This window comes from Sarcophilus harrisii, chromosome 1 (genome assembly GCF_902635505.1).
Source record: "Sarcophilus harrisii chromosome 1, mSarHar1.11, whole genome shotgun sequence".
Lineage (NCBI taxonomy): Eukaryota > Metazoa > Chordata > Mammalia > Dasyuromorphia > Dasyuridae > Sarcophilus > Sarcophilus harrisii.
Genome location: NC_045426.1, coordinates 192,497,591 through 192,509,782, shown reverse-complemented (window position 1 = coordinate 192,509,782; position 12,192 = coordinate 192,497,591). Strand labels below are relative to the sequence as shown.

Sequence of the window (12,192 nt, the reverse complement as noted above, 5' to 3'; positions counted from 1 at the left end):
AGAGCAAAACTACTGAGTAGGCAAAAAAAAAAAAAAAAAAACCCAAAACTACTTTTCAATAAATATTATAAAAGTCCAATATCCAAAAATACATAAAGAATTAGTCTCAAATGGTATTCCAAGAATAGTCTTCCAAAAAAGAAATGCAAACTGTTCACAACAATATGAAAAAATGTTGCAAATAACAAATACTAAGAAAAAAATGCGAATTAAAATAAATCTGAGGTTGTGCTTTATGACTATCAATTACCATCAAAGAAGATAAAATACGGAAACAGTCAATGATGAAGGGGCTGAAGGAAAACAGATACAATGTGAAATAACTGAAACACTCAGAAACATCTTAGAATTAATAACGTAGGTGGCACAGTGTAAAGAGTGTTAGACCTGGTGTTGACAAGACCTGAATTCAATTTTAGTCTCAGATACTTACTAATTGGGCAAGTCACTTAACTTTGTTTACCTCAGTTTCCTCATTTGTAAAATAAGCTGCAGAAGAAAATGGCATCCTAGTTCATTATCTTTGCCAAGGAAACCCCAAAATATTCATAGCAACATTTTTTGTAACAATAAAATATTGAAAAGAGTAGATGTCCACTAGTTGACAAATATCTTAATTATAGTATATGAATATCATTAGATCATAAAAATAAGGAACATGAATAATTCAGAGAAACTTGGGAAGATTTATATTAACTGATATGGAACAAAGAGAGTATTATAAAAATGACCTCAATAATGGAAAGAAAAAAACACTAACATAAATCAAAATTCAGACTGATATAGTAGCCAACCTTTATTCCAAAACACAACTCTGGGTGATAGATACTATTAATATTTCCATTTTACAGATGAGGAAACGAAAGCAAACATTAGTCAAACTCCTTGTCTAACAAAATACAGTATAAATGTTTGAGGTCAAACCTGAATTGAAATTTTTTTGATTCCAGGTCCACCCCTCTATCTATTATGTCACCTAACTGCTTGGATGATATTTAAAATTTTTTTTTTAATTTAAAAGAATAAGTCATTAAAAAAGAAAATTGAAAGTGTTATATACAATACCTGATTTTTTGTCTAGTAATGCCACATAAGGACAGTCTGGTGCCTTACAGTCACTTGTTATATAGGAAAGTGGAATATGCCACAGATGGCTATAAAGAGAAAAAAATTATTGAAGAATTATTATTACTTTATTTTTTAACTGGCTACATAACAATGGTTATTTTGAAGAAGTTGATTAAAATTTTAAAGCTACTACTTTGAGTTAATTCATCAAACTACAATATTCCATAAACATGTCTGATTTATGTAAGACATTAAAAATGTTCCTCTCCCCTCTATTTAGCAAATAACAATATTAGGAAACTCAAAAGGAAGTATAATTTGATGAATTAAAAACCTGAATACAAAAAAAACTTTTCTAATAAAGCCTTTTCCTTTTCTAATCTTCAGCTAAAATCTTTAAAATTCTGTTTTTCAGGGGGAAAGAAAAGTATATTTTCACACATGAGACATACAGAAATATGCTCTATACCAGTGGCTTCCCAACTCAAAACTATTTTAGGCTGAGAAACTATCCAGTTGTCTATCATAGAATAGTCTCCCTTCTATATATTCTAGGCTTAGAGGTTCTAGAGATTTGTGTGTGAAAATGTGAAAAAAGGAAGAGGGAGGTGGGGAAGTGGAGAATTTGGGATACAGAGAGAAAGAAGTAGGAATAAAGAAGAGAACCAGTTTTTAAAGTTTATAAGTTTTAAGAAATTAAGATTTACAATTGTACAAGTTATACAAACTAATAAAAATTTGCCATTTGACCAGAAGTTGAGAAATAGAGATTCACTGTACTTTTGTCTAGGAATATATCTGACTTTATTCCTAGGTCCAAAACCAAACTCAAACAGTTCTTGCTTTTATATTAAGTGGACAGTTCCACAGACCAATACTTAAAATGACTTTTATGTAATGCAAATTTATCAGAGTATCAGGGGAAGGGAACAAGGGAGGAAGGGAGGAAAGGAAAGAAGGAGGCAGGGAAGGAGAAAAAGAGTGAATCAGGCTCATGGAAGCAAAGAGCTAACATCCAGTTTGGGAACATGTAGGGGAGGGAAATAAGGAAAGAGAACACAGTACAGTAAAGTTAACAAAAGCATTTTCTTAGAATTCTTTCTTTAAGTAATTCAATTATTTTAAATTAAATAACAAAGTATTAATAAAATAAAATAAAATGAATGTATATAAAGAACTGTCTCTAATTCTTTTCTATCCCCCATGACCTCTGTTAAAACTAATTTTAATAAAATATTACATTACACTTTTTTTTTTTTTAACTATTTATGCAGTAGACTTATTTACTATGAATGTTTTCTAGAAAAAAAATTAGATAAAAAATTTAGAGCTAGAAAAGACTTTAAGGCTCTCTAGTCCAATGCCTTAATTTTATAGATAAGGAAGCTGAAGATCATAAGGGGTTAAATCATTAGTCCAAGAAAGGAAAGATGCTAACTCAGGTATTAAAAGTCAGTTCACTTTCTTCTATATCACAGTAGAGTTAGGTCTTCACTGAATAAACATGAAGGGATCGAAACATAAAAAGAGAAAACAAATAACCTTGAATCCAAAGGATGAATTCCAGAATCTGTAGTACTTAGAAAGAATCTCTCTTGTTGTACTAAAATTTGTTTCCCTTTTCTTTGAACAGTCACTAAAGGAAATCCTGGCTGTAGAGTCCAAGTTTTCATCATCTTTTTTACATCCAGACTTTTTGTGACCTGCAAAATAACAATCTCATTCTGAAGAAAAGACAACTTTGCCAAATAAATTTACTCTGACTTTAATTGTCAACCTTCCTCTCTGCCTGAGGACATCGGATAAAGACTACTATTGGCGCAGTCTTAATGAAAAGTCAGTAGCATAAATGCTCAGAGATAAACCCATAAGGATGGTAATTGAAGAAATTTCGCAGAAATAATGAAGAAAAAGTCAGAAAAGATGGAGAGGAATTAAATGACAATTAATTTAACAGGGTGAAATTTATAAAGATCTAGATATAGACAACTATAGGTCTATATACTAAAGATCTATCTATAGTTACCCATATCTATTTATTATATACAGAAAGGTAATATACATGATAAAAAGAGATAAATGAAATGACACATTTTTCATGAAATAAACACATTTTCCTCAGATTTTTATATCTTGGAAGGTGCTTCTTCCTACCCAACTCTCTCTCAAAAAGTTAGTAATTTAACGATATTCATTATTTTGTAAGATTTTTGGTTTACACTTTCATGCTAACTAAGGATTTGGAATCAAGAGCTTTTTCTAACTTCACTACTTTCAATTCAATGAAATCTTTAGAATAAGTTTCCAGAATACTTACCTCATTAAAAGTATTCCAAAGGTCATCACTTTGAATTGATGCATAACTGTAATTTTGTAAATAAAGTATGATACAATGTTGAAACACATCTTCTGTCAGAAAAGTCTTCAGCATTAACAAAAGAGATGCTCCCTTTAAGAAAAATTAAAATTACTGAATAGACAGAAAGAATGAACTTTTATGGTTTATAGATTTGCTTCATGATATAAATATTCTGAACAGATTTTTCTCACTCCACAACAGAGAAGCTTGGTTTTATTCTTACATTATTCACATTTCAATAATATGGTTTAGGACATGTTACTCAAAAACAGAGAAGTGAAACAAATAGTGAAAGTTTCATATATCATGATTATATTTTAGTACAGAAACTAGTATGATTCCCTAGTGTTAAACTCAAAAACGAGTTTCTGTACTACTAACTTTGCTGCATTCACTTATTTAAATTCAGTAATTATTTTATGAAATTAAAATTGCCTTGAAAATTATTTAAAGTTTCAGAAAAAAAATTTTCTGTTCTTTCCTATTCTCCCAAGAGCATTTTTTCTAACTTTAATGATATCCATTAGGGGAACTCAAGACTTTGCAATTCTCTAGATTTCTTAAGTCTAGGAAAGAGGGACAGGTTGGTAGTAGTTCAATGGATAAAGTATCAGCCCTGGAGTCAGGAAGACCTGAGTTCAAATCCAGCTTCAGACACTTAATACTTAGCTATGTGACAGTGGGCAAGTCACTTAATTCCCATTGCCTAGCCCAAAAAATGTGGAAATTAGGTACAACCATTAAATTTTTATGCATGATTTTCTAAATATTTTTCTAATATATGTGAATTTCACCCTTCATAACACAATGGGAATGCCCTGAGAACATTTTGCCTATTTAAGTTATACAGTTTATACCAAAGTAGTATAACTTAGACCAAGAAGAACAGAAAGACTTTTTTGTTTTGTTTTGGCTGAGGCAACTGGGGTTAAATGACTTGCCTAGGATTACACAGGTAGGAAGTGTTACATGTCTGAGACCAGATTTGAACTCAGGTCCTCCTGACTTCAAGTTGGTGCTCTATCCAATGCACCAACTAGCTGCCCAAAAATAAAGACTTTTTAAAGTACATTTAAAGTACATTGTTACAAAATAAATAATTTTACTCAAAAACTTCATCTGACATTTCAGAAAAATCAATGATTAAAATCTTATATAAAACAACTATTTTTCCTGCCTAAAAATGACATCATTTTGTTTTGTTTAATATTTAACTATTTTTTTGATATTGTAAAGACTCATCATATTTAAACATTAACTAAATATTCATAATAGAAAACTTCAATTTTAGTCGGTTAAGTTAAAAAACTGGAACAGAAGTTCTAGGATGCTACCTCATAAAAATTAATTTATGGCTTCATAATATAGAATTTAAAACAGCTCCAGTTTATATATTAAGGTGAACTGCCTCTCTAACTTCCATGATTATTCATTACATACGTATTTTATTTCCTACAAATGTATGGATGTATATTTGTTTTGTTACATTACAATTTTATCACTACAACAACAAAAAAAGAGCAGAATGTTTCTCAAGAGCACATTTTCTACATTGGTATTTATTTCTCTCATCCAAACTAGACTGGTCAATAATCCAGCATCCTATTTTTCTCATACTCTATGTGGAGTACACATCCATTTTCATTTCAATTTCTCATAAAGGTAGGAGCCAAACATGCCAGAAACCATATGTTTCATCTCAATAAAGAATGAAGAAACTGAAGAGTTGGAAGAGAAGATAAAGTCTAGAAACAAAGACTTAGTAGCTATAGAACTATATGAGTCAAGAGTTGGACTTGTGCAGACTATCCACATCTAAAATGACATGCTTATTCTATGTCTTAACAGGTAACATAATCTGATATCAAGGCTCTTTTTAAGTAGGACCATTAAGTGCTTTAAAAAATTATAGCATTTATTGTATTAGGGAATACCAATATTAAATATAACATCTACACAGAATTCTAACAGAAAACATATTGGGTATGAAAATCCAGGTCTTAATTTTTTTTAATGAAATTAAAATTTTTTTTAAAACGTCACAGTCTGAATTAATGCAGATTTAAACTAGGTCCTCATCAACATAAATATAAAGCATTCTTTATACAAATAAAGTCAGATTCATTCTTCTTGGATAGGTAATCAGTATAATAAAAATGACCATTTTAGCTAGCTAATTTTTTATTCAATGTCATTCCAATTAAATTATGAAAAAAAATATTTTATTGATTAAAAAAATAATAAAATTCACTTGGAAGAAAAAATGGTCAAGAATTTTAAAGAAACAAAAATGTAAAGGAAGGAGATTAGGTAGTAAAGACCTCAAGCTATATTATAAAGCATTAAATATCAAAACCATCTGGTACTCACTAAGAAATAGAGTGGTAGATCAATGGAACAGAGTAAACTTACAATATACAGTAGTAAAGGATTATAGTAATCTTGTGTCTGACAAATGTAAATATTTAAGTTTTAGGGATAAGAATTCATTATTTGCTAGCTGTGTGACCTTGAACAAATCATTTAACCCCAATTGCCTCAGCCAAAAAGAAAAATGAATTATTATTTGGTTAAAATTGTTGCAGTGTGGACAGAAATCATGCATAGACCAATATCTTAAATCATGTACCAAGTTAAAGTCAAAATGAATAGATATAAAGGGTCACAAGAAAATTAGAACTTGGAACATATGACTTATCAGAATCATGGAAAGCTAAAAATTTAAGAATAAATAAGATATAAAGAGCATTGTGACGTACAAAATCAATATTTTGATCATGTTAAATTGAAAAGTTCTTGTGCAAATAAAAACAATGTAGCCAAGATTAGAAGGGAAGCAGAAAAATTGGAAAAATTTTTCAAAGACCATCTCTTAGATAAAAGTCTCATTTCTCAAATATGTAAAGAACTTTGTCAAATTTATGAAAATATGAATGATTCCCCAATTAATAAATGGTTAGATTATATGAATTCAATTTTCTGATAAAAAATCAAAATTACAGTTATATGAAAACATGTTCTAAATCATTATTGATGAGAGAAATGCTAATTAATATAACTTTGAGATATCATCTTATATATATCAGATTGCTTAAGGAGACAGATGTCCTTCAGTTGGGAAATGGCTAAACAAATTGTAGTATACATGATCATGATGGAATGCAATTGCTTTATAAGAAATGATGAACTGGTTGATTTTAGAAAAACATGGGAATACTTGGATCTATGAAGAAAAATGCTATCTACCTCCAGAGAAAGAGCTTGTATACAGTATATATAGTTTGGTTTTGTGTGTGTGTGTGTGTGTGTGTGTGTGTGTGTATGTATTCTCTAGGGTGGGCTGACAAGGGAAGGAGAAAAAAATAGTGCACAGTAGAAAGCACAGAAAAGTTAGGTTAGCTTTCAAACAATGTATAGTATTTATTACGTAAGTTTTTTTTTTTTTTAAGTAAACAGTCTGAAACTGAAGTGTATAGTTTTATGTTGAATCCTTTCTTTATGTTCTGCTGTGCACATAGAAATGTTCTTTCCTCCTTCCTCCCATTCCGAGTTTAGTACTTAAGTTTAAAATGAATAAAAAATGAAAATAAACTGGTTCCTCACCACTCCTCAGAACTCTATCATTCCTCTAATCCAGAGTAATTGTGAATATTTTTTTCCTATGGCTAGAGATAGCTTTGATTTCTTCTGAAAATTACCCATTCATATAACTTTGAACATCTGTCAATTAATTGGGGAAGGAAGGAAAAGAGTTAAAAAAATTAACTTGTTTCAGTGCAAGCTCAGAAAAGGTTAAATTACAAACTTGTAGGGTACTCAATTATGGTCAAATTATTTCCTCTAGTAATGGTCAGCAGCAAATGATTAGGAACACAGAGGGAAGATTGTAGGAGTAATTCAGGATATGGACTTGGCCAATAATGAGCAGTCACAGGACAGGGAATTTGAATATGGAGGGTATTGAATAGTTGAATCAATGAACATATTCTTAAGACAAATTAACATATATATATGGTTTGCTTAATTTCTAACGAGAACTTGCTTGCAAACACAAAATAAATCAGTTAGAACTTAATTCTGAGCAGTTTTTACTAGAACAGTACCTTAAAATATGAAAGTGAATCAAACATTTCTTCAATTTGCTCTGAAGACTTAACAGAAGATGAGGTTGGATGAGATGAATTCAAAGAATCCTTCTTCATGGTCTTAAAACGAGCATTCAAGAAATCTTCATACTAGCAAAAGAACACAAAGGCTAGTAAATTTTAAGAAATGAGTTAAATACAGTCAAACACATTTTCCAATTTGAGTGTAGTTCACAATAGAAATGAAATAAGTTTGAGCTTTTTTTTTCTGATTCACTTGAAAAAGTAATTCTCTCTACTGATTAAAATGGTCATACCCACTTGCTTTATCTACCCTATCTACTACTCCAATTTCTTTGTCTTTTTTTTTTTTAATTTTGATTACCAAACTGAGGAAAGAAAGACAATTTTTCTAGTAAAATTCTCCTGTGAACAAAGTGTGGCTCAGGGAATATATATTTCTTACAGAAACATGTTATTTACTAGAATATTTTATCCACTTCAGCCCTAACTGACAAAAGTAGCCCAAAATTTTTGACTTCTTCCCATTCTTCCCATGAACACATGGTTGTCTATACTGAAATTAAACAGGATCATAAATTTAAATCTAATAAGGTCCTTAGATATTAATAAATTCAAAGTCATATCTTACAGATAAGGAAACTGAGGTTGGACCTAGATAATGTCCTTGTCCAAAATCATTGAACCCAGAGAACAATAAAAACAAAAATATGAAGTCAGGAAAAAAAAAACAAAATAAAAGCAGACATGGAAAAAGATCAAATTCTGAAAAGTCTACTTAGACATGTCACCTAGAAAATTCTTATATAAATGAGGAGAATTTAAAAATATTTTAAAAGAACTTGACTGGTGGCACCCTTTCCCCATCTTCTGGCTCCTCTCTACACATCCTTTAGTCAACATCCTCAAGCACTTCAAAATTAATATTTTTAATGAGATGGTTACAAAATTCCTGGGAACACCTTGGAATTCACTATCTCTTGGAATAGCTCCTCCAAGATATAGACTTTGATATCCTAGTCTTGATGACAATCTTTGTTTTTCCACTATCTCTCTAATCTAATTCTTCATCCTTATTATGATTCCTGTGGCCTGTTATTCTCTTCCTCAATCTCACTTATACTTTCTTTGCCAGCTTTGAGATGCAAGCATCTTCTTTCAACTTTCTCTAGTTCTTGACTTAGAATTTATTATCACTAACTTGTCATCCCCATACACAATCTTTCTTCATGCCTCACTTACAAATTCATTCAGTCCTGGAAAGCTTACATCAGTATCTTTACTTTGGCTTTAGACAACATTCCTGAAGACAAGCATGAAACTGAACTACACCCACCACAAATTTGCAGGATATCACTTTGCCAGAACTCTTGTTGCTGCTTGATAATCCTTCAACTCTACCTGATCTGCCTTTCTCCCTCTCCACAGCATCTATTCAAATTTTTCCTCATGCCTTGCCCAAAACCCTCCCACTTGTATTAGGAACCTCCCACTTCCCTGAGAACATAGATACCATGTAATGTGAACTCATTCAGCTCCTTTCTATCTCCTCAAAATTTCCCAGCATCATCTCACTCTCTGGACTTTTCCCTTAGATCTTTGAAGAGGTCTTTCTTTACCATTCTATAATACCAAAACGTTCTTTTACACCTATGGTCCTATTTCCCCTACTTCTTGCAGAGCCTAGCTCCTATAATCCTCCCCACTCCTTTCTAGGAAATTTCCCTCTCCACTAGCTCATTCCTATTTGTTACAGACATTCATAGACGCTTCTTAATTTTTAACTGCCTTCTGAGTCTGCATAGTGCTGTCCCCTCTCTGTTTTCTCTTCTCCTTTACTGCTAACTTCTTAGAAAAAATTTAAACCAAAGGTTCCTACTTCTTCACCATACTTCCTCTCAACAATCCCCTATAATCTTGCTTCTGCCCCATTATTCTAATGAAACTTGTTTTCCAAAAGTCAGTGTTTTCTTTATCCCCAAACTAAGCAATCTAGATAGAGGCCTGTGGGATACTCATGGCTAGTGGGATTGACACGGATGATAACCCAGCAAAGGAAACTGAGAAGGATTGGCTAGATAGGTAGGAGAACTAGGAGACAGCATGTCCAGAAAACTTAGAGATGAGAGTATTAAAAAGACAAGAGTACTAAGAGAGTGTGAAGAAGAAGTATGAAGGAGAAGAGGGTAAATGAAAGTAACAAAGGCTGCAGAGCAATCAAAAGAATGAGCATTAAGAAAAGACCATTAGATCTGGTAAGTTAAGAGATCACTGGTTGCTCTGTGGAAAACAGGTATAACTGAATTCTGTGGTCAGAAACCACACTGCAGAGAGATGAGAAAATTAGTGAAGGCATTATTGTTATTATGGTCTTCTTAAGAAGTTTAACTACAAAAAGCAGAAGAGATATGGATGATAAAGAGGAAAAATAAACATTTTTTTTTAAGAACAGAGAAGACAAGAGCATGTTTGTACACAATAGGGAAGCAGTCAGTAGACAGAAAGAAACTGAAAATAAATGATAGATTTGGAATCACAGGGGGGGATAATCTGTTGGAAAAAGTATGAAGGAATGGAATTGGCTGTGTAGGTGGAAGGGTTGGCTATGGTAAAGAGAAGGGCCATCTTATCATGTGAAACAGGTAAAAGAGGAAACGTGGTAGAAGAGATCTGAGGGATAGGAGATAAGAAAAAGGGGAAAAGAGAAAGCACGTGGCCTCAAAGGCTTTTATTTTTATTTTCAATAAAATATGAGGCAAGATTGTCAGCTATGATGCAGGGATGGAAAAAAGGGAGCTATGGGATATTTGAGGAAGGATAAAAATGTGGGGAAGAACCAGTGTGGTCAGAGAGTATATCATTAGGGAGGTGCCAAAAAATATCTAGCATTAATGAGGGCCCAATTGAAGTTATATAATTTGGACCCAGTCAAAATGATTATGAGATTTTTCTCCACCTCTTTTCAGCAGCAGGTTGGTGGAAATAAAAGCAGTAATTGGTAGGAGTGATCCATGACTGATTCTTGGCATAGCACGATCAACAATATAAAGGGCCAAAAAGTTCAAGAGATGAGAAGAGCATAAAGTTGAACTGATTTATCAGAGTCAAGATTCAGAAAGGAGGAGAGTATAGCTATAGCCTGGGAGACAACTGAGGGGTTGAGGGACTAAGAGTCACAATATGGAATAAAGTGAGGAACTGGGAGGAGAGAGTGCTAAAGGGAAATACCAATATTTATGGTTCAAGTCCCCAAGAATGAGGATGGGAGGTGATAGTCCTAATAATTCTATTTCAACAGTACCTTTCATCCCCCTGTTAGCCATTATTCTGCCTGTTGAAATATTCTTCCTATAACAATCTTCTTATTTCTATTTTTTCTGTACTACAATTAGAATCCAACCTTCTGCCTATAGCCTGGGGGGGAAAAAAACTATTCTGTTTCTCCTTGAACTTCCAGTTTAAAAATGGATTTTTCCCAGATCTAAGCCTCTTAGCTACTTACCCCTATTTTCCACTCAAGGCATTTCCCTTGAAGCTCATTTATTTAATTGCTGAGGAAAACTAGAGTGATCTCATACATTATTAATCTGACATGTGTTCACATTTGTAAAGGCACTATCCTTTTTAGATAAAACATATAGGGAATATGGGGGGGGGAATCATCTAAAATGTATATTCAGAAGCTTTTGTTCAGAATTGTAGTGATTTTGTCCTATAATTCAACAAACATTTCTTGAACACTCTCCTCTCACAACAACTGCCCAGTAGTATTGCCAGGTGCTATGAAAGATAAAACAGTTTTAAAAGACAGTCAGTCGCTGAAGCCCACACGTGAGTCTAAAGATTGAACTGTATAGAATTTGGTTTCAAAAGAGTAGCCAGAACAAATGGCCAGGCAAGGAAAGAGAGCAAATAACTTCTTAACTGGTAAAACCAAAGATACTGCCACCACAGGCCAAAAGCCTGCAAAGGTACGTTTGAGGTTCAAGTTGTATAGAGTTTCATCTCAATGAGATCTGAAGACCAGGAGAGAAGGCAGGAAGGATTTAAAACTAGATCAGAATACCAAATCTAAATATTCTATTTGCATATGCTCAAAAAAAAATCAGCATATACTTTAAAATGTAACCTGTCATTCAGCAAGCTGAACTTAAACTTAATTTTAATTGATTTAAACTTAATTTTCAAATATAATAACTATGTTGTAAAAACTGATATATAAAATAATCTCATTATTCTCTCCTCAAGGGTCCTTGTTAGAAGAATTTAAAGAGGGGAAAAAAACACTCTCAAAACAAGAAATATTCTATGTGAATAAGTAGCTCTCTCCTCCTAAAGCTAGCATTAAATACTTTTATAAAATTGTATATTGCATATGCTTCTTGGCTAAAGTAGGCATTACAATTTCAAACCAAGTATTTTAAGAATTAATTTCTTCCCCTATTCAAAACAGCCTGAGGTATAAGGCCTGACTGAAGAATAAGAGTTAACACCTTAGAATCATATGCTTTCTTTGGAGTAGATTTTCATAGTATCCTACTCAATAATCCTTCAAAAAGATTTGAGATAAGATGATAAATTTGAGCCACATAAAAAATAACTGATCCTGCTACAGGTGAGCAACATTTTTCAAAAAGTAACCTAAGAAGGGACATTAAA

General features: G+C 32.2%; 1 protein-coding gene across 1 annotated transcript in view; it reads right to left on the bottom strand.

Annotated features, from left to right (window-relative positions):
- LNPEP (leucyl and cystinyl aminopeptidase) overlaps positions 1-12,192 on the bottom strand; it is a 118,909-nt gene that overhangs the window by 35,946 nt on the left and 70,771 nt on the right. The window contains exons 8-11 of the mRNA XM_012541125.3: positions 7,531-7,662; positions 3,386-3,517; positions 2,611-2,771; positions 1,066-1,154 (exon numbers count right to left, since the gene is read on the bottom strand). Coding sequence (XP_012396579.1) covers positions 1,066-1,154; positions 2,611-2,771; positions 3,386-3,517; positions 7,531-7,662 — 514 coding nt within the window. The remainder of the gene's footprint in view (positions 1-1,065; positions 1,155-2,610; positions 2,772-3,385; positions 3,518-7,530; positions 7,663-12,192) is intronic.